Below are 19,787 nucleotides of genomic sequence, written 5' to 3' on the forward strand. Positions count from 1 at the left end.
GTCAGTAAACTTGAAATTTGCAGATTCACGGGCCGATAAAATATGACCGGCAATTCGTTCGGAACTAATTGTTGATAAACAAACTCACGAGCGATCGATAGAATATTTTTTCTTCTTCTTTATATTCAGTTCTCTGACAATAAAAAATAATCAGTTCACGTATTCATTGTTATAACGTTTCTTGCGATTGCTTCATTAGCATGAATATGATATATAATATATATAATAATATATATAATATATATAATATAACATAATGTTTCTTTATTGTATGAATGTTATATTAAAGGTAATTATATAACGATAAAAGTTACGAAATCTACTGTTAGATAAACATTAAATTTCATTACTGTGTAATACAATATTGAATGTGAAGCTTGAAAATTAAATGACAAGTCCAACAATTATTTTGCAATTCGTTAATTATAAACACTCAAACTTCTAGATTAAGGAGTTATACAAGACATTTTAACTTTCAACAGTCGAAAGATTCCGTTACACAAAAAACTATGTAACAAATTTTTATTTAAATCTATTACATGTACATTAATATTTTAATTAATATTAAAAGTCCTAACAATATTTTCTCTATATTTAGACAATATTATGTTGTCTCATACATGAGATGAGCATTACTAAAAAATTGTCGACCGTTAAGGGTTGAAGAACGCGTTACGCAAAAGTTCTAATATTTCGTTTCAAGTGGTGCGAAAATATCCAAACAAAGAAGAAAAACAATGAGAAAAGAAGAAAATAATTCGATGCAAGTACGAAAGGATTAATAGTCATGTTGGGGGGTCCCGATGGAGGAAGTTGACCCAGGTGCGACGCGTCTTCCAGCCGAAGGTCGGATATCTCGGTGGATGTAAAGAAAACAGCTTGCAACTTGTCACTTTCCCGTGACTCGTGTATTAAGTTCAGCTAACGCGACAGAGTCGTCATGTTTTTCTACGGGGGTGGTCCGCGCGCGTCAAAGTGTTGAAGTTCTTCCCGTTGTCCGTTCCAAGGGAAAAAAAATTCGCGTCCGGTGTTGCTTGGGCAACAAGCGAACGTAAGTGATGAGCGATAAAATTTTTCACGTTGAAATTGAAATGGACAATTAAATAGTCGGGAAATAACATCCACCTATACCACTATAACTGTATACCAATAATGGACGATAAAACGGTGGACAATTAAGAATTTCCTTTATTGAAAAGAAATGATGGTCATTTATGACCAGGTGGATACGCCAATTAAGGACATGTAACAATTAACACTTTACGACCTTATGTCCACTGTGATTGGACATTAAGCTTATTCAATTATTTAGTTATTCGTTCGTTCGAGAATCCTTTCTAATTTCACCAAATCCTAAATATTATAACTAATATAATAAATTTATTAAAAGAAAGAAAACAGAATATCGTACTTGTGTACGCGATGTTATCTACAAACAGTGAATAAGCAACTTTTCTTTATATATCTTCAATTATTTTGAATATTAATAAGCGACGAAAGTATTTTTAGAATTTGATTATGAAGATATACAATATGTGACATCAAAAACTTGCAGTCCACTGCACTCAAAGATGTCATAATAAAAGGGTATCCAATGGTAACAAAAATATCAGATACCTTTACAAAGAGAAGACTATGTGATAACTTTGCAGAAATATATAAAAACGTTAATTTGATCAAGATTGAAACGTTACAAAAAGTAGACGTCGTGTCTGAGGAATTTTTCGTTATAAAGGGTGAATAAGTAGAAACTTAGCAGGCATCGAATAATAAATAGATAAGCTTCACCGGAGTGTCGTTCCCGTTTTATGCAGCACTACTGCTATCTTAATTTAGGAGAAACATTTATGACATCTGTCCCTTTACACGAACCACTACTTTAAATAACTCCGCCGACCGAGAAAAGGAATTGCATTGATGCGTAAAGTATGATTGATACTAAAGGCAGACACTGAATTTTTATGATCTCGTAACACGGAAACATCGAGATCTATCAGACGCTGTATGTGTACTCACCCGGCGATATCTTGGACCCGCGTCTGCAATAGCGATTTTTCAAAAGGTTCCTCCGGGAGCAGACTGCACAGCAATTGCACCAAGCTATTCGCTACGATTCCGCTACCAGTCGAATTACTGGACACCTCCTGGGCCTGTAGCTGGTCGTCGAGTTTTGTCAGGGACTACAAGCAAAAGTAGTTCATTATTCTTACATTTTATTTCATATACAAAATCATTACAGAAATACACCATATACTGGATATCTTATGACCAGTGACTCAACTGAGGAACGCGAAATTCGATATAAAAAAAGTCCATCAAAGATATAAAGCAATATACATTCAAGTTTAAATACGTTGATACTTCATGTCGACAGTTAACTAAATGCTTAGCGAATGTTCAAGCTAGATTTGTTCGAAAGTAAGGTCTCAAATAAAAAACTTGATTTTCATATTTTCAACTGATCTTTTTTTCATATAGAGTCGCCTATGAATTTAAATACGAATTACGACTTTTCTATATTTATGTACTGACATTTGTCAATTTCGTCGCTAATAACCGCAAGGTGGATGTGAGCTTTAGCGATAAATTAGAATATAAATGTCCTGTAGACAGTGAACATTTGCGTGGTTCCGTCGAAAATCCTACATCGTTTTTTCTGAAAGCTGTCAAACTGATTCTTCCGAAATCCGACACGAATAAACAGCTACCAGTCGGGTGGTCGCATACTTTCAAGCCTAAATATCACTCCGGCGCTGGGGAAGACGAATTCCTGGCATGTTGAGTCATTGATACCAGTCTCCGGAGCTGGACGATCAACGGTGCATGCATACAGGCGACATTTAAAATGCTAAATTAAAGGTAACGAGTCGGAAGGTCCCGATAAGAACTCTGAAGAATATGGCCCCTAAGCGTCCAGACTTTCGATAGGTCCTTCGAGGAACACTTAACCGTTCACGGTTTCTCCGTATTCGTTTAAGTTTTAGGACAAAAATGGCTCCTCGGGACCGTTGGCTCCGACACGAAATTTGTTGCTCGTTTCGCTTGATTTAGCTATTAACGCGAAACTTTTGCTGCTCGACGGATTTTCGACTTGTTTATTCTTACAACGAGACTGAATCAAGAGAACTTTGATTAAGAAAGACAACTTTTATATAACGTGCTGCTTGAGTTTTCTATTTTTGCGAGTACCGTTTATTATAAATTAATGTTTCTATTATTATGCGTTGATGTCTTTGTACCTTCTGTCGATAATAAAAGTAGCAGTAAAAATAAAATATAAAAGATTATACAGAGTGATAAATTATTAAGAAAAATAAATAAGAAGAAATGTAACTTTAAACTCATTTACATGTCAGTAGAAAATAAGTTTCTTTGGAAGTATTTTAGTACACGCATCTGCATCACCAGTTTTCGACCCTTTATATTCCAAATCCCTGAGATTAACCGAGAGAATTTTTCCCTTTCTTTACGAGCGATCAAGTCCGGAATCATTGAATTTGTCTATACCTCCGAAGGAACCATACAAATGCACTAGCACAAAACTGCGCGAAAGGGGCAAAACCGTTAGGGGGACCAGCGGTCTCGAACGATTTACGGGAAACTGTAAATTTGTTTCGCCAGATTTCGGACGAGATTGAAAAGCATTGCACCGTGGACCCTACAGGACAATTGATTCCTCTGTGCAATGGCCCAAATTCTAATTCCTTCTAGATTATATAATAAAAGAAGTCGTGTTCTCTTGAAACATTGACTTTCGACCCTGTGACTGATGCTAATTCGACGTTTCGCGTGAGTGATTCAAACAGACTGAAATTAAACATAAAAATGAATGATAAAAACCATCGATTGAGAATGAAACTATATTTCCCAAATCTATGGAATCTCGAACAACTCTTCCATAAATGAATATTTAAAATATAACGAAGAACCACTTCAACACTTACTTTAAATACTTATGAATTAAGTATCCCTCCGAACTGAGAATCATTAATCTGTTAAAACACATGTCTATTTACTTAAAATGAATTATGCAACCATCAAGTTTACATCCTCGCAAAAAGAACATAATTTCTCAAATACGTTATTCTACAGTTCACCTTTCGATCTTTCGTTTCTAATTACCTATAAAAGAGAACTGTAATTTGCAACAGTTGCATGAATCATTCTGTACGACGAAAAGTTGGTTAAAAAAATCGTTTAAAAACGGGAACCGTGAGGTGGGGGTCTAAAATGAAGTTTCGATCGGGACGGTGTAAACTTGTACAGGTGGAAAAATCTGGTGGCGTGGCTAAAATATGAGAAACAGCCGAATTCTGGAAGCTGCGGGGAGGTCGTCGAAAAAGCGCCGATAAGAGGACGAGACAAAAGATTAGGTCGGGTCCTCGAAACGGAGCTTGATGGAAGCGGCAACAGAAGTACCCACGCACATTCTGCATGGAACACACGCTCCTTTCACCGTATAACCCGATTCCCGTGTGCACGTGTGCGGGTGTCGGCTTGTACATGTGGGTACGCGTGTGTGCGTGTCGTGTGTGTATGTGTGCATGTGCGTGGGTGACGTCACTAAAAGCTCTCTCGCCGCTAATGCATTTGTGGAGGGAGATTCCCGGGGGAGGAACAGGAGAAGGAACGGCGCCAGTGCTGTATCTACGAAGCGTGAAAAATCGATCCTGAAATCATACCGTTGAATTCGCGAACCGATTACGACGGATCATCGAGCGAAACGATTGACTTCGAGAGTATTGCCGACTGTCTGAGCACGTTTTGCACAGCTACCGTGACTACTTTCAGAATTACTTGAGAATCGTTTCGAGAACGATTCGCGCGAGGAAACGGTGTTTTAAAGATATTTTCGCGATAAGACGTGAAAAATGATTTGAGGTATGTAGTTTTAGGTGGATGAGAGAATAAACGTAAGAGGATTAATCGAAAGAAGGAAGGAAATGTTGGTTGAGCGATGATAATGAGGTGCGAGGAAAATGATCATGAGAAAGAGAATTTGTAATTAAAGTAGAACTGATTTTCGTGGAAAAGATGAGCGACATGGTAAGGGAAAATTGATATAGAGTATTTATGAGGAGTTTCATGGGTTTTAATTGATTATATCTGTTTAATCGATTCAAACGAATATTTTATGATAATATGACAAATCGTATTATCTAAATAGTAAAGTAAATACTCTTGAATTTTACCAGGTATTATTGAAATATAGATGTTAACTAGTGAATTTTTGATTAGAGAAATATCCCGCTTTAGGGAACAGAGATAATATCGTGAAAAAGGCTAAAAGTATTTATATTTAAAACTAATTGTTTTAATAATATTTTGATACTATTGTGGATCGTTGGTTCTACAAGCTTTTTAATTGCGAAAAAAGAAGTCATTTCTGAGATGATGAGATTTAATTAGAAATTATTGAAAATTTGTGAAAATATTTAGAACGCATACTATCAAGAATTATTTAATTATATGTTTTCATTATCTTAGATTATTTGAAAATATTAATTCCACAAAAATGTGTTATATTAAATGGAAGTAAGCATTAAATCCGAACATTTATAACAATTTAACTCATAACTCAAAGATATCCTGAGACAGTATAAAATTATTTCACCGGAACAGTGTCAATTTTATGAAATGCGCTTTGACACTATATATAATAAATTCAGAGTAATATTCCACGAGGTTATATGAAAATTTAGGTTCTATCGATACGTCAGTGAGAACACGTGCGTTTCAACCTCGCTTTTCTACTTTCATCCACGGTCTCTCCGTGTGCACTTCACTTATCCATTAGAGTTATACCGCAACAATAGTATTTTTACTGTCAGTCTGAAGAAATGGTATCCATAAAAAAATTCAGAGTTCTAACTTCTATACTGACGGAATAATAAAACAGATTATGCAGAGAAATATTCTCTATCGTTAATAGCAAAGCTTAAAAAATCATATGAAATATTAGTTACCTAAAGCATAAATCATTACGTATTTCACTTTATTCATTGACTTTTACATTGAAATTTTCAAATTTACTTCAAGAAAATATTATTCCACTTGTATACCAATTAGAAATACAAAAAGAATTACAATCAAAATTACAACGTTCATAGACAACAAAATGATTCTGTTATTCTTTATAAATTAACCAAAAAAATAAAACCAGAGATGAAATAGGAACTTAATAAAAAAAAATATATTATAGTACATAAAAGTGATCTGCAAAAATTAAATCATTAGGATAATACATTGTCATTATATAAAAATGAGGATTTTTAAGAAACGATATTTCACAATCCCTCATGTTTATAAACATTAAAATGTTTATTTAATTTCATAATTATGAATTTTCCTGTCGATTTTAAAAATAAAGATTGATTATCGTGTCTGCTCATAGCGTACTATTTCTACTTGTAAATCTATGCCTATTAGATAAACCTTTGAAATCGACTTTTTCCGAAAAAAAGCATTGTATATATACTTTGCATATTTTATTTTTTTAACATTCTGTCGTGAACATTACTTTGCAATCGAAAATGAAATATAATTTGTACCAGTTATGTGCTCCACACTGTATATATATAGTATAGTATTTACAACCGAAATTCTTTGATGGATTCTTGCAACCAGCTTATGGTCTCGTGCTTCGAGGACGAGTTAAATACTCGAAGAGAGCCGGCTTCAGAGTAAAAGATTCAACCCGAAGCCAACCCTAAGACTCTTAATCCTTATTTTGACAAGTCGGACAGGACAGGTATGATGGTCTTTGCCTTCGTTTATTTACCATCCTCGAAATCAGCTCGAAAAAAGGACAAACCAACAAGGGATCCGCTCATGCGTCACTAGTGCGTGAATTTCCAGTTTATTAGTGGTAGCATAATGTTAATCATTAAGTTTTTGCACATGAAATATCGTTTTTTTCTTTTTTTTATTAAATTTCGAACATTCATAACTCTTTATAAGCACTTCAAATTGTTTATCTTCATATACGTAATTATACTCACCTCAACTATTATTTCCTGTTTCATACTTTTTCGTTCGTTATTCAGTTCATATTTTTAGACATACAAATGAATAAATATATTACTCTATGTAAGAAATGTACATACATATTTTTTATAAAAATTTACTTATAAGGACCATAAATAAAAATACCTACATACTTTTATAATATTCAACATTTCTCCTGCTAAGAATATTACATTTCTTAAACTTTCCGTTTCTATCAGAACCAATGTTAATGTCATTTGAAAATCTACTTAAAAATGTGTACATTTTTTAGAGAATGAAAACATTTTTCCTAATTAAAATAGTAAAATGGTTGTGAACAATAATTAAACATAGATATTAATAAACATACCTCTAAATGTTGTAGCAGAAGATCCAAGATGATCAGAATTTTATTACTGGATAAAACTTCTTCAATATTAGTATCATTCCCACTAACACTGAGCTTGTACACACGGCACACAGAAATGATGCTTCTAGAATATATAAGATAGAATTTATTGAAATTTCTATCTAAGAAAATCAATTCTTATAATAGTAAAACATAATACAAAGTAAAATAAAAGTTTTTATTTAAGGGAATAATGTTAAGAGTAAAATTGAAATCTAATTTAATATTTAACTTCTTTTTAATATTTTCCTTAAGATATTTATTCAATCATAGAAACAATAAATTTTACACTTACTTATTTGGCAAATTATGAGATGCATTTTGCATTTGTAATCCCAAATTTAGCAGACTTGTCAAAACATCAAATCCATTCAAACCTCTAAATGCATTTTGGTCTAATTGACACTGGAACATTATATTAAAAAAAACATTTATTAACACATAAATATTTAATTATACAAATAATTTTATTTTCGTAAAAATTAATGACTCACTGATTTTGAAAATGCCCTTGTCATTTCTCCTAAACATCGTTCCAAGGCAGAAATAGCGACACTCGACCATGCAGTTTTCGAATGATTATTGTATAACCGATCTAATTCCTTTAAATTTCGACGGAACTTTGCTTTATTTGTTGAATCAGTCGATTGATTTACATCATTTTTATGATCATCCTCCCACTCTTTGCCACGTAAAATCATACGCTGCTTCATTTTCCTACATCGCCGTTTTATAGCTTTCTGTTTTTCTTTTGCAGCTTTCATTTCATTTGAATTGTTATTATCGATGACCGAAATCGGTAAATCACGTATTTGTGATATATTAAACCGCTGTAATTCATCTCGGGATGGTTCACGACCATCATGCGTATTTCTCACTGCTTCAACGTGCATCTTTCCTTTCAAATGACTTAACAAGTATACTTCATTCGGTATCTGTAAAGAATACAATCATTAACATAAATGAATGACATAATTAAAGTACTAATCACGTGACAGTATGTAATACAGTATACTTACAACTGTTCCACATAAAGAACATTGTTTCTGAGCAGGATATGACTTCAGGGTTGGTGGAACTTCTTCTGCTCTTAAAATCGAAGATTCAACTGCTCTTTGTCGAATCTGTTCTATATTTTCAACATGTCTCCTAGCTGATTCTTGTTGTTTATGAGCTATTTTCTTTTGCAGTTCTTCTTGGTTCGCTAATTGAGCTGCATGAAGTGCCGATAAACGTTCTTCTCGATCTCTGGCTTTTTCTCTCGCGAGTTCCTATACGTTTAATATTAATTGCTATCAATTTCGTATAACAACAAATATGTAAATGATTTGCAATGTGAATAAAGATTTATAAATTCATGATACATATATTTTTAATATATTTATAACATATTCTTACAATATAATATATATATTTCATTTAAATTGCTCATATTTATTTAAAGTATTCGTACACACTTATCGAACAAAATTTATTTATTCATACTCAACTTTTTCCGTATTAAAATGACAATAATTGAAATCTTTTGATAATAAAATATTACCTGCCGTTCTTTTTCTCTTTCTAGCTGCATTTTACCAACTCTTTCCTCACGTTCGCGACGAGCTTGCTTCATTTTCTGAATACGTAATTGCCTCTCTGCCTCTAAAGCTCGTCTGCGCTCTTCAGCTGCAGCTTCTTTGGCAGCCTTTTCTTCTTGTCGGCGTTGACGTTCTTCTTGAATCCCCTAAAAATCATATTATTATAAAAGTATCCATCATTTTTTTTATTGGAAATACAATTTTATGCCATTTACTTGTAATCTCTCTTCTTGTTCTTGACACAATGCCATGAAATCGTGTCTTTTGTTCTGTGCTTCAAGTTCGTTAATAAATGCAATTTCTTTCAATTTGGAATCTTCATCATGAGCTTTTCTCACGATTTCTAACAGATGCTGTGTTCTATTTTCTTCTGCCCTTTTTAATTTCATTTCCATTCTCAATCTCTTGTCTTCTATCAATTGAGTTTTGGCACTCTTAACATCTTTTACTTTATTTAACAGTTCACGCAGTCTCTGCGATTTTTCCATCAACAACTTTTGACGCTTATGTTGCGCACAAGCTTGTTTTACTTGATATCTTCGTAGTGTCTCAGGCAATGACCTTTTCCGTGATGGAGACGAAAGCTTTTGATGTAGTTCTAAAGCTCTACCGGGATGACGAGCTACTAGCGCACGTAATTGTGCGAGTGTATCTACACATTCAGCCCAAGACATCCCTTCTAACATATTTTCATATCTACAAACATTTATGCTAAATTCAATTTAAAACAACAGATAAAATAAAAACCTTAACCTAACACACACCTGTCTTCTAAACTGATGTCATCAGACACTGCGGTTGGAGATGTTGCTGGTTCATCTTCTATTTCAAGAACCATTTCACCATCCGTTTCATCAGTTTCTGTATCAATATCAGTTTCTGTACATTCTAATTCTAAAATTTGCCTATGCAAGGATGCTTCTTCATCAGATAACTGCTGTGATCTTTGAGAATCAGCTTCTTCTGTCTTTCTCTCCTCTTCTAAAATTATTCTTTCTCTCTCTGCTTGTGCTGCCATAAATTGCTGTATACGTTTTTCAAGTAATTCTGCATCGCTTTTAAAAATAGCTGCAATCATTGATGTAGAATTGATTTCATTCAAATTAACCGTGTTTTTGAAAACCTCTTCTACCTTATCTTTAATAGTAAGGCTTGCAGCTGACTCCCCTTTCACCTTTTCTACCTCATTACTTATATTTTTTCCTTCTTTTTCTGCAATACATTTCTTTTTCTGTTTACCATTCCCATCTGGGGTCAAGCATTTCTTTTTACTTTTTTCTGATGGACTTTCAATAGATAAGGCTGGCAATGATGTAGCAGTACTTGGTTTGTGAAATCTTGTAGACATATTTAAATTATGAGTACTTCCTCTTCTACAACGTCCTCTAACTGTTTGCCAACCATCATTTTCTTCTTTTGGTTTTACACTAACTGTTTGTTTTGTTAAGACTTCTACTGAACCATTTATATCTTTACTACTTTGATCTTTCTTTAATGAACTTTGTTCTGAAATCTAATAAAAATACACATAAATAATATAAATTGCATTTTAACTGAAAATATTTTATAATTCTATAAGTGTTAATAAAGAGGAAAATATGTATGAATACCTTATTATCGAAGGACTGAAATCGTTGTCTTACAATGACAGATGTTCCAGGTTTTATTTTATTTGAAGTTGATATATTTTTATCGCTTAATGTTGTTTTACTTCGAAAAAATTTAGGAGTTTCTGGCAGACTCGACTGTTTTGTTCTGGTAATCTTCATTTGTGATACCGTAGAATATGCTGGCTTATTAATATTGACAGTTCCTTTATTTGAATTATTACATGATACATCTGACATAGTTTTTGTAACGATTTTATTACTCACATTATCGGTCACACTAGATTGTGTTTTTAGTTTTTGAGTAACTTTATTTGGAATTTTTGTGATACTTTGTAAACTTTTATTTGTTGTTATAGCATTATTATTTTCTTTTGTCATAGTATTAGATTCTATTAATTTATTTTCAGTTGTTACATTTTCTATGCCAATAACTTTAATATTCTTTCCTATGCTTTGTTTCTTCATTTTAGCATTGATTTCGTTTTTTCCTAGTCCTATATCATTTTTAGGGCCTAAAGGTTTTACTTGCAAATTATTTTGAGCATTCAATTTATTATCCATGCCAACAGATTTAGAAAGTTCTTTTTCCATTGACGTGAAAGTAATTAATTGTATATTTTTATCATTCTGAATTACTTGTTCATTTTTTTCTACCATTACATTAGAATCTGTTATTTTAGTGGAATTATTGTGTAATGTATTTTTAACTGGTTTCGAAACACTTTTGGTATCTAGTTTACTTTTTAAATCTCGAGGTGAACTCTCATTTGATTTTTGTTCTGTTGTAACACCATTGCTTGCTTTTGCACTTATTACATGTTTTACAAAAGTTTTATTTGCTTTCATTGAAGTTAGTTTGTCCTTAATCAATGACTGGCTTGTTCCTTTATCTATTGGACTTTTACATTTTTCGCTTAAATTTGAATTATTTCTGGTAACATTAGTTTTATTATCTTTTATCAATTTGTGTACCGGCTCTGCTTTCATTTGACTTATTTTATTATCTATAGAAATAGTCTTGTTTTCTGAAATTACATGATCTACAGGGCTTCGACATATAGATTCTGTAGGGCTCATTCTTTGCAAGGGACTAGTGGATTTTGGAATCATTGTTGAATTCCACATACGGCAAGGGGATGTTTTCCTAACTTCCCATGCTAATGGAGTACGTCTCAGTGGTGGAGGAGAACTTTCATAAGCCCACTTCACTTTAAACCATTCGATCAAATTATGAAAATCTCTGGTATAGTTTTCTAAAACTAGTATCACCTCTTTACATTCTGAAATATTTTCATCTTCCTCGCATGTTTGGTAAATACCATCAACAGCTCTTTGCAGATTACCAAATAAAAATGCCCAATATCTTGCCTGTAACTCTAATATACAAAAGGTATATATTGTATGTTAAAAATCTAATAAAATTTAAGTACATATGTTCTCGAAATGATAACATTGATTTTCATTAAATATTCAACATAAAAATTTGTTTTAATAATTGTTTGTTGTTACCAACATAAGCAGTATTTATCTTATTCGTGAATTCATTTACATGTTAACATACATTTATATATACGTAAATAAAAATTTTGTATTGTAAACTATCATAATTTTGAAATATTATTCAATTAAAATATCTTTACAATCAGTTGACAAAAATATTAAACATATATTTGGTATATTTAACATATTGTATTCTCTTATAAATTTAACTTACCAGATTTTTTGTCTCGACCAGTAGAAGCAGATCTTACTCTTGTTGTTGGTTTCATTGATCTCTTAGTTGTACTTGATTGTGATACTCTTGGCACACTAGGTGGTTTCTTAGTAACCTTCTCACTATTATTTGTTCCAACTGGTACATTAAAAGCTATCAAATTTCTAGCTGCTCTACCTTCTTCTTGTATAAGTAATCGCACATCAGCCATTTTTAATAGCTTTCTACAAAATACAACAATTCAATTGCATCTTTATCTAAACTGATTTATTTAAAATATTAGACTTTAAAAGCATAACAGTACAATCTCCTCAATAATGCACTAATAATTAAAGCTTTTAACAAGTCATTGTCTTCGTACATAATATTACAAACACAAGTGTCTTAAATACGATTAATTTTTTATAAAAAATAAAGAATCAGAGAAATAATATTTATAAGTGAATAAATCATAAATCGCATATGATATTGGTACTTTAATTTTATTTTAATAAAATACAAATGCAGTATTTATGTAGTATATATTACGTATTCGAGGTTATATGAATGTTATTAAATTATTGAATACTATAAAATAAAAAACAGTAATCATTACATTAAATATATGAACAGTACCATATTAATAATATTATCTACACCAATAATTGATAAAATAATATATGAATAAATTTGTGTACACGTTCTATATTGTCAGTCCCTAAGTTTGAAATACAAACAACAATGGTAATATAGTTAAAACACAACTTACTTTTATCGTAACAGTAATTACAAAATATCAAATAACGTTTGCTTGCAAATACTTTTTAAATAGAGTAAACTTTGAACTGACATTTCAATAGCAATACAAGACATTTTATGACAAATAGCGTCTAAGTTTCGCGGCAATTTGTTGGTTGCACTGACACTGCTGCATCGAAAAATGTAACCATACTATTAAACACTACATATAGCGGTGAAAATAAATTAATCATTATATTTTACTGCAATTACTTTACAAACCATTGAATTTTAATATGAATCTTGAAAATTATTCCTTATAATAAAAGTTGTTTCCTTTTTTAATAAATTTATATAATTTATTTTATATTACCTTTTAAACTAAAAATGTTTTAAGTAGTTTAATATTTTATTTTTATTTTTTTGAACTTATATTGCGCACACTACAATTAAACTACGTAAATATGTACATATTGAATAAAGCTCATATTTTTTTTCTTGATATGCATTTTATGAAGATAAAATTTATTATAACTATGCGATTATTTATGTTTACTCATTTATAAACATTTCAAAGCTCTGAAAGGTACAATTCATATAAATAAAGAAGATATTCAATTTACGTTTTTAATGAAACAGCAATACAGTATTAAACTGGTTTAAGATGTTTCTTTTCAATTTCAGAGCGTCGTTGGTTACATAAACGACATTAAACGAAAAACTATAACCGCAATAAAATTAATCCGATTTTTACATAAGAATGTTTCCGATCATAAGCGCATATAATTAAATTGAGTTTAAAAGTCATCTAATTCCTTGTATGACGACTATAAGATGAGTTTCTTGAAGAAACTGTTAAATTGGTTTACGCAGTGAATTCACGTCCAGCGCCATCAACGCATGATAAGATGAATCGCGAGAAGCGGTTGCGAGGACTGTAACACACATCTACGTGTGGAAATTTAATTAACACTTTGTTAAAGTGTCTCTTTGGGGTTGCACCATAGATTCTAAACAGTTTTTTGAAGTCGGCTGGGAAGCCGATTATTATAAGACGGTGACGGACAGCGAAAATAGGATTAAAAATCGATTTGGAGGTTTCTAGAAGAAAAGGCCACTAGAGAGGCGGACGATCTGCCAGTCTTTGCGGGGTGACGCGGGGATATTTTCAGATAATCGTACGTATTTTACGGCTACACATAAACCAATCTTATTTTCAACCTTCTTACACAACTGAGATTCTCTGAACAGTTTAGTTTTACACAATACGTGACTTGGTGCACAAATTCATTGTTTACGCATATGTAGAAGTCTTTAAGCAGCTTTGGAGGTTGGCAGAGATATTGAAGGAGAAATATCGAATATTAAACTTATATTATTTTTTCATTCGATGCATTTAGTGTTGCTTTCTTGATTATAATAATTCGTGGGAGAATTCATATTTAAACGTTCGTTTTGTTGTGTATGGCAATATAAATTTCTTATTTCAGTAGAGCTTTACATAGCGTGACAAACTGTCAATTAACGGTGCACACATTGCCGGTCGTGTTGAAGACTTGTAGTATAAAAGTTTAGAAAATTTCATAGTGTATACTATGTTTATAAAAATAAAGTAAACCATTTTCTTATAACCTACATTTACTTTTGTTGGTCATTTATTAATTCATGCCTGTATCTGTGTGTTTCATAGTATTTTATGGTATGCTACATATTTATTAATAATACGAGTACATTAATACAATTTTATACATGTATACACATATCGTGGAGTTTATACATATACCTTTCTCATTGTTCGTACATCCTTTACATATGTAATAACTTATTCCTTATATTGTGCATAAGTTTGTAAAAATTAATAAATTGTGTTTTATGATTTGATATGTATACTTAATAAATTAGAAAATATTTAATTTCATCAGTAATCTATAACATTAGTTTAGTATTCTCTCCATTTTAATGTGGTCTATATTTGTGAGAGGTAGATATGTAATATATTCTTCCGAATAATATAATAATGCATATTTGTAGTGTAAATGTAAATTATATTTTAATATGGTATTTTTTTTTGGATAACATATATCGGTTAAAAAACAAATTAGAGAAAGCGTAGAAACTTTCTTTTAGGGGCGTTCCATCAAACATGGCTGCTTTACCACGAAGGATTATCAAAGAAACACAGAGATTAATGCAAGAACCAGTTCCTGGTATCAGTGCTGTTCCAGATGATACAAATGCTAGGTATTTTCATGTAATTGTAACTGGACCTGAAGATTCACCATTTGAAGGTGGACTTTTTAAACTTGAGTTGTTCCTACCAGAAGACTATCCAATGTCTGCTCCTAAAGTTAGATTCATTACAAAAATTTATCATCCAAATATAGACAGGTATTTACCTACATGTTTATTTTTGATTAATTTATTTTTCATGCGATAAAAAATATTATTTATACATTTTATTGCTTTAATATTATAAAATGTAAACAACACTCAGATAAAAGACAACACAATTTGGTTTACTATATTATTTTAAAAGATGAAATAAAAATTTTTATTCTTTTTGTCATATATGCTTGTGTTTGTTGTATAGATTGGGCAGGATTTGTTTGGATATTCTCAAAGAAAAGTGGAGTCCTGCTCTTCAAATTAGAACAGTTTTACTGTCGATACAAGCATTATTAAGCGCACCAAACCCAGATGATCCTTTGGCAAATGATGTTGCTGAATTATGGAAAGTAAATGAAATTGAAGCAATACGTAATGCCAAAGAGTGGACTCGGAGATATGCTATGGATAACTGATCTAAGATCATCCATGATGCAAAGTGACATTACCCCTATCTTTCCGAGTTTACTGATCACATTACCCGCACCAGCTGCGTACCCTGCACCTATGTCCACAATTTTGCTATAAAAATAATAAAAGTTTTGTAAGAGTAAACAGAATGAAACTGTATTTTCTATATTGCGGGGAATACAAAGATGTTGTTTAGATTTCTTCACTGGTTCATCAGACAGATATGTAAAGAATCTTCTAACAATAAAATACATCAATTGTGAGAAGATTTCAACTTCAGCAAAAAGGTATAATTTTAATGGATAATTAGTTTTTACTTAAAAATATACGTTTATAGTAAAAGTAAGTGAATGTAGTATCTTGCTAAAGATTCTTTTCTAATATTCAATTACAAAATGGCTTGTGCAATGAGTAATGTATGGCCCTGATTTTGGTACCTTTAATGTATCCCTGATGCAAAAAAAAAAGTACTGAGTTAATCTTTATGTTATACGGACATTAAATTTTGTGTATGTCATTATGTCTACTAACTAATTATCTAAATAATCCTGACTTATTTATCATTGTCGTAATTATAAAGTATCATATTAAAAAAATACTACAATAATTGAATTAGATTATAAACATAATAACATTTATTTACAATTATACATTTTAAATAATAAGCGAACAAACGTATTGATATCTTCTAAATATGTAAAGTTCCATTTTTAAAATGTATAACTATTTTAATAATATTTATGTGTTGAAATGCTTTATTTATTAGTTTACTACAAGATAAAATTGTTTCCATATTTACAGTAACATTTAATTAACTTGATAATACAAAAGTCTTTTTTCCCTACAATTATGTTAATTAACATCTTTATTGTATAAATATAAACTATTAAGTCAGAATTTGTAGCTTTTTATTTAATTTTTTTTTATCGAACTAATATAAATATCGATACCAAAACATGTGCCGAAAATACACATAACTGTTTTTGGAAAACTGTTTCCGTAGTATTTACATTACATATATAGTTTACAGCATTTCCAAACATGTACTTATATGGCTTGAAAAGAGGAAGTTAAACAAGAAAAAGATACGTATTCTAAAAAATTGCATAGTTCATAAAAGTATTGCTTATTGTATTGAAATACTTTTGTCATTGCTAATTTACTCATACTTAAAAAGAAAATTTAATGGATAAGATGATATAAAATATGAAATAGACAATACATTCAAAACTCACTTGTACTAGTAATGCTACAGATATTTAATTCAATCGTGCTTAAGTAACTTAATATTTCTGTACAATTTGTTTATTTTTTTGGAAAATGTTACTGATAAATAAAATATAAAACTGCGGTATATTTTCTGGAAGGAAAATTTATATAAAGTAAATAGTTGCAAAAGATCAATGAATTGAAGTGCCTCATTAAATGGGCATTTGTTAATATATTTAGTTGATAATAAAGAAATTGCTGTATAAAAATTAGAATTTAATATTTTTCTTTCATTTATTTATACACGGTAATATAATATTTTATCTCTTCATGAAAATACATTTATATTCAAAAATATTACCATTAGATAATATAATTTGTCATTTATTTTAATTTATTAATATTTCCGTAAAAAAATTTAACAAGCTTCTTAGTATAAAGAATTTTCATTTTTAATATAAAAATTTCTCATCCTAATATAAGTAATTAAATTCAAATGTTACAAACGTTTTCTCGAATTAGTTATCTACGCAAAAAAAACTATAAATAACTGTAGATAAGTTGCTGTAATAAAGATGTTATTATGAATGTGTTACAGAATAATATTGAATCTCCAATGTATTTACTGTCTATTGTTAAACAGATAAACGAAAAGAGCTGTCAACTTGAAAAACGAAATATATAAAAAGCTTAAACTTTCATTCACTTCTGGAAGTTAATGATTTAATGAAAAAAGTGTTGAAATAACTTACCGAGCTTAGAAATATATATTGGAAAATTTGTTAGTATCATAATACAATTTTCTAATCTAATCTAGCATATTTTTTCAAAATAAAAGGAGAATTATTAATCGTGTAAGTATTTAGTATAAATATTTTAATTCTGTAACTTAACAAAATAATTGGTAATTTCTTGAAAATGACTTAAGAAATTCCTGCATTTTTTCGTGTTCCAATAATCTTATTTTCTTAATTTACAAGGAAGGTAATATGTAACATTGCACTTGTACGTTTTGACATTCTAAGTGAGAAAATAATTTCTTTAGTTAAAAGATATTATTTTAGAATAAATGATTTTGAAAGTATTGTTATTTATATCGATTGAAACCCTTAATATTGTAATAAATAAATATTTTACATTTATTTCTTCAACAATTTGAATTATTTATGTTGATTTTGCCAATTTTGATCATCGGTTCGAATGTAATTAAACTCGCTACTTTTAATCGTAAAGAGTATATCAAAGTATCCGCTCTTTTTACACAATCGGTATTTCAGACTACTGGTCACGAACTCCCATACATACCTACATATTCGAAGTCTGTGCTCATAAGGTGTCCAGTTTATCTCGTTTTTCGTTAACAGTGTCATCATAGAATCGCCAGATGGTAAACTAAATCTCTTCCTGTAATGGTTTATCAATGATTGTCTTAAATTTTATAAAAATGAAGTTTCTACTGAGAAAAGTTAAGTAAAAGATTCAATAAAGCATTGAATGTCTTAATTTATTTATAGTATTATCCAGTTTCTAATAAACAAAATAGAATATTTCATATATTGCCATTGGATGGCAGTTTGTCGACGGATCATTACCAACACCAATCTATTCTACTAATTTATACATTATCTAATAATTTATAGATTGATATCCTTAATAAGTGACTTTTTACTTAAAATTAGTGACTCTCTGTTTTTAATTCGGCAAATTTCAAAAATTTATAATGAACATGTTTAAACACAATTCGCGTTTAATATTTTTCATTATGTCTTTGAACATTGTAACTTTATTAGTGACTTTTATATCGTATTTATGATATATTTCATTAAATTTTAAATATTAAAATCATATTGTAGGTATATGTGAAGTATAGATAATAATATGGTTTTGACTATTTTGGAATAAGGGTCGTGGAGGCAATAGAATTCGCAGCCTGTCTCTTTGATAATGTTAAAGGGTGAATTGTATCTCAATAGCTTTGATATCATCTTGCAGAAATGAGGGGTTTGAAAAGTGATTCCATTTGACCAGTAATACAGGTATGGATTCCACAGTGTTACATTCGACTTGGTGGTTCAGGTTTCGGATATGGATACATTAATTGGATGTATTCAAGTCCCGCGTCCATAGATGCCGAACAGGTAAACCCTTTGAATAGATATTCTATATAAAGCTTTACGGTAATTTGGTTGTAAAATCCATATTGTTTTGCAACTTTTATGTTTGTCGTTGAAAACTAGTACGGTTGTATAAAATTATAAAGTTATGTATTTATTCGTGCAAAGTAATTTTATTTCTATTTGATGTAAAATAACCATGTTAATCTTTCATCTTCTATTTCTTATTCGAAAATCCATATTTAGATAATGATATACGCGTTTTCATCTTGCTGTTAATTGTCTAAATGGCTGGTTGATCAATAGCAGGTGAATAATTAATAAGTACAAATTATTGTGTAAATGATTGTACACGAACAGTAACGCCATTCATTTAGAGCTGTAGCAACGTTCCAGTATTGATATTCGATGTTACGTACAGCTTTCTATTTATAGGGCGTCAATTGAAATTTTGTACACATTGATCGAGGATACCATTTGCCTACATCAAATTTGAAAAATCCTGCTTCACGTAGAATTTTCGTTGGAAATGCATATTAATTAAATTCATGTCTGCCGTAACTGTTTGAATTTATACGTATGAAATTATGTACAGAAAGCAATATAGAATTGTTTCACACGATAATGATTTGCTTGAACTATGGAAAGTCA

General features: G+C 30.6%; 2 protein-coding genes across 6 annotated transcripts in view; one reads left to right on the forward strand and one right to left on the reverse strand.

The window, feature by feature from the left end:
* ssp3 (short spindle 3) overlaps nucleotides 1-13,216 on the reverse strand; it is a 48,581-nt gene extending 35,365 nt beyond the window's left edge. Inside the window, exons 1-11 of one of the 3 annotated variants that reach the window (XM_031978155.2) lie at nucleotides 13,049-13,216; nucleotides 12,301-12,524; nucleotides 10,587-11,962; nucleotides 9,741-10,489; nucleotides 9,192-9,672; nucleotides 8,940-9,122; nucleotides 8,416-8,667; nucleotides 7,891-8,331; nucleotides 7,692-7,801; nucleotides 7,358-7,481; nucleotides 2,017-2,180 (exon numbers count right to left, since the gene is read on the reverse strand). In XM_031978155.2, coding sequence (XP_031834015.1) covers nucleotides 2,017-2,180; nucleotides 7,358-7,481; nucleotides 7,692-7,801; nucleotides 7,891-8,331; nucleotides 8,416-8,667; nucleotides 8,940-9,122; nucleotides 9,192-9,672; nucleotides 9,741-10,489; nucleotides 10,587-11,962; nucleotides 12,301-12,511 — 4,091 coding nt within the window. In that variant the 5' untranslated portion in view covers nucleotides 12,512-12,524; nucleotides 13,049-13,216. Of the gene's footprint in view, nucleotides 1-2,016; nucleotides 2,181-7,357; nucleotides 7,482-7,691; nucleotides 7,802-7,890; nucleotides 8,332-8,415; nucleotides 8,668-8,939; nucleotides 9,123-9,191; nucleotides 9,688-9,740; nucleotides 10,490-10,586; nucleotides 11,963-12,300; nucleotides 12,525-12,915; nucleotides 13,027-13,048 lie in introns of those variants that run through there. The other 2 variants (XM_031978151.2, XM_031978152.2) reach the window with 2 other exon arrangements.
* A 664-nt stretch (nucleotides 13,217-13,880) lies between these two features.
* Nucleotides 13,881-16,710, forward strand: LOC116427614 (ubiquitin-conjugating enzyme E2 N). Of its 3 annotated transcripts, none has more exons than XM_031978157.2 (3): nucleotides 13,881-14,195; nucleotides 15,131-15,405; nucleotides 15,608-16,710. In XM_031978157.2, exons 2-3 carry the CDS (start codon nucleotides 15,161-15,163, stop codon nucleotides 15,816-15,818), a joined length of 456 nt encoding a protein of 151 aa, XP_031834017.1. In that variant the 5' UTR covers nucleotides 13,881-14,195; nucleotides 15,131-15,160; the 3' UTR covers nucleotides 15,819-16,710. The 3 variants fall into 3 exon arrangements, with proteins under 3 accessions (XP_031834017.1, XP_031834016.1, XP_031834018.1); XM_031978156.2 differs by having other exon boundaries at nucleotides 13,886-14,195; nucleotides 15,145-15,405; XM_031978158.2 differs by lacking the exon at nucleotides 13,881-14,195 and adding an exon at nucleotides 14,203-14,347 and having other exon boundaries at nucleotides 15,145-15,405.
* The last annotated feature ends 3,077 nt before the right edge of the window (nucleotides 16,711-19,787 follow it).

The sequence above is a fragment of the Nomia melanderi genome, chromosome 1 (assembly GCF_051020985.1).
Source record: "Nomia melanderi isolate GNS246 chromosome 1, iyNomMela1, whole genome shotgun sequence".
In the NCBI taxonomy this organism is placed as follows: domain Eukaryota; kingdom Metazoa; phylum Arthropoda; class Insecta; order Hymenoptera; family Halictidae; genus Nomia; species Nomia melanderi.

Excerpts from the sequence above, each read along its gene's own strand:
- LOC116427614 (XM_031978157.2), top strand. The coding sequence starts at position 15,161 with ATGGCTGCTTTACCACGAAGGATTATCAAAGAAACACAGAGATTAATG. Across the intron at positions 15,406-15,607 it reads TATCATCCAAATATAGACAG|ATTGGGCAGGATTTGTTTGG; the intron begins GTATTTACCTAC and ends TTTGTTGTATAG.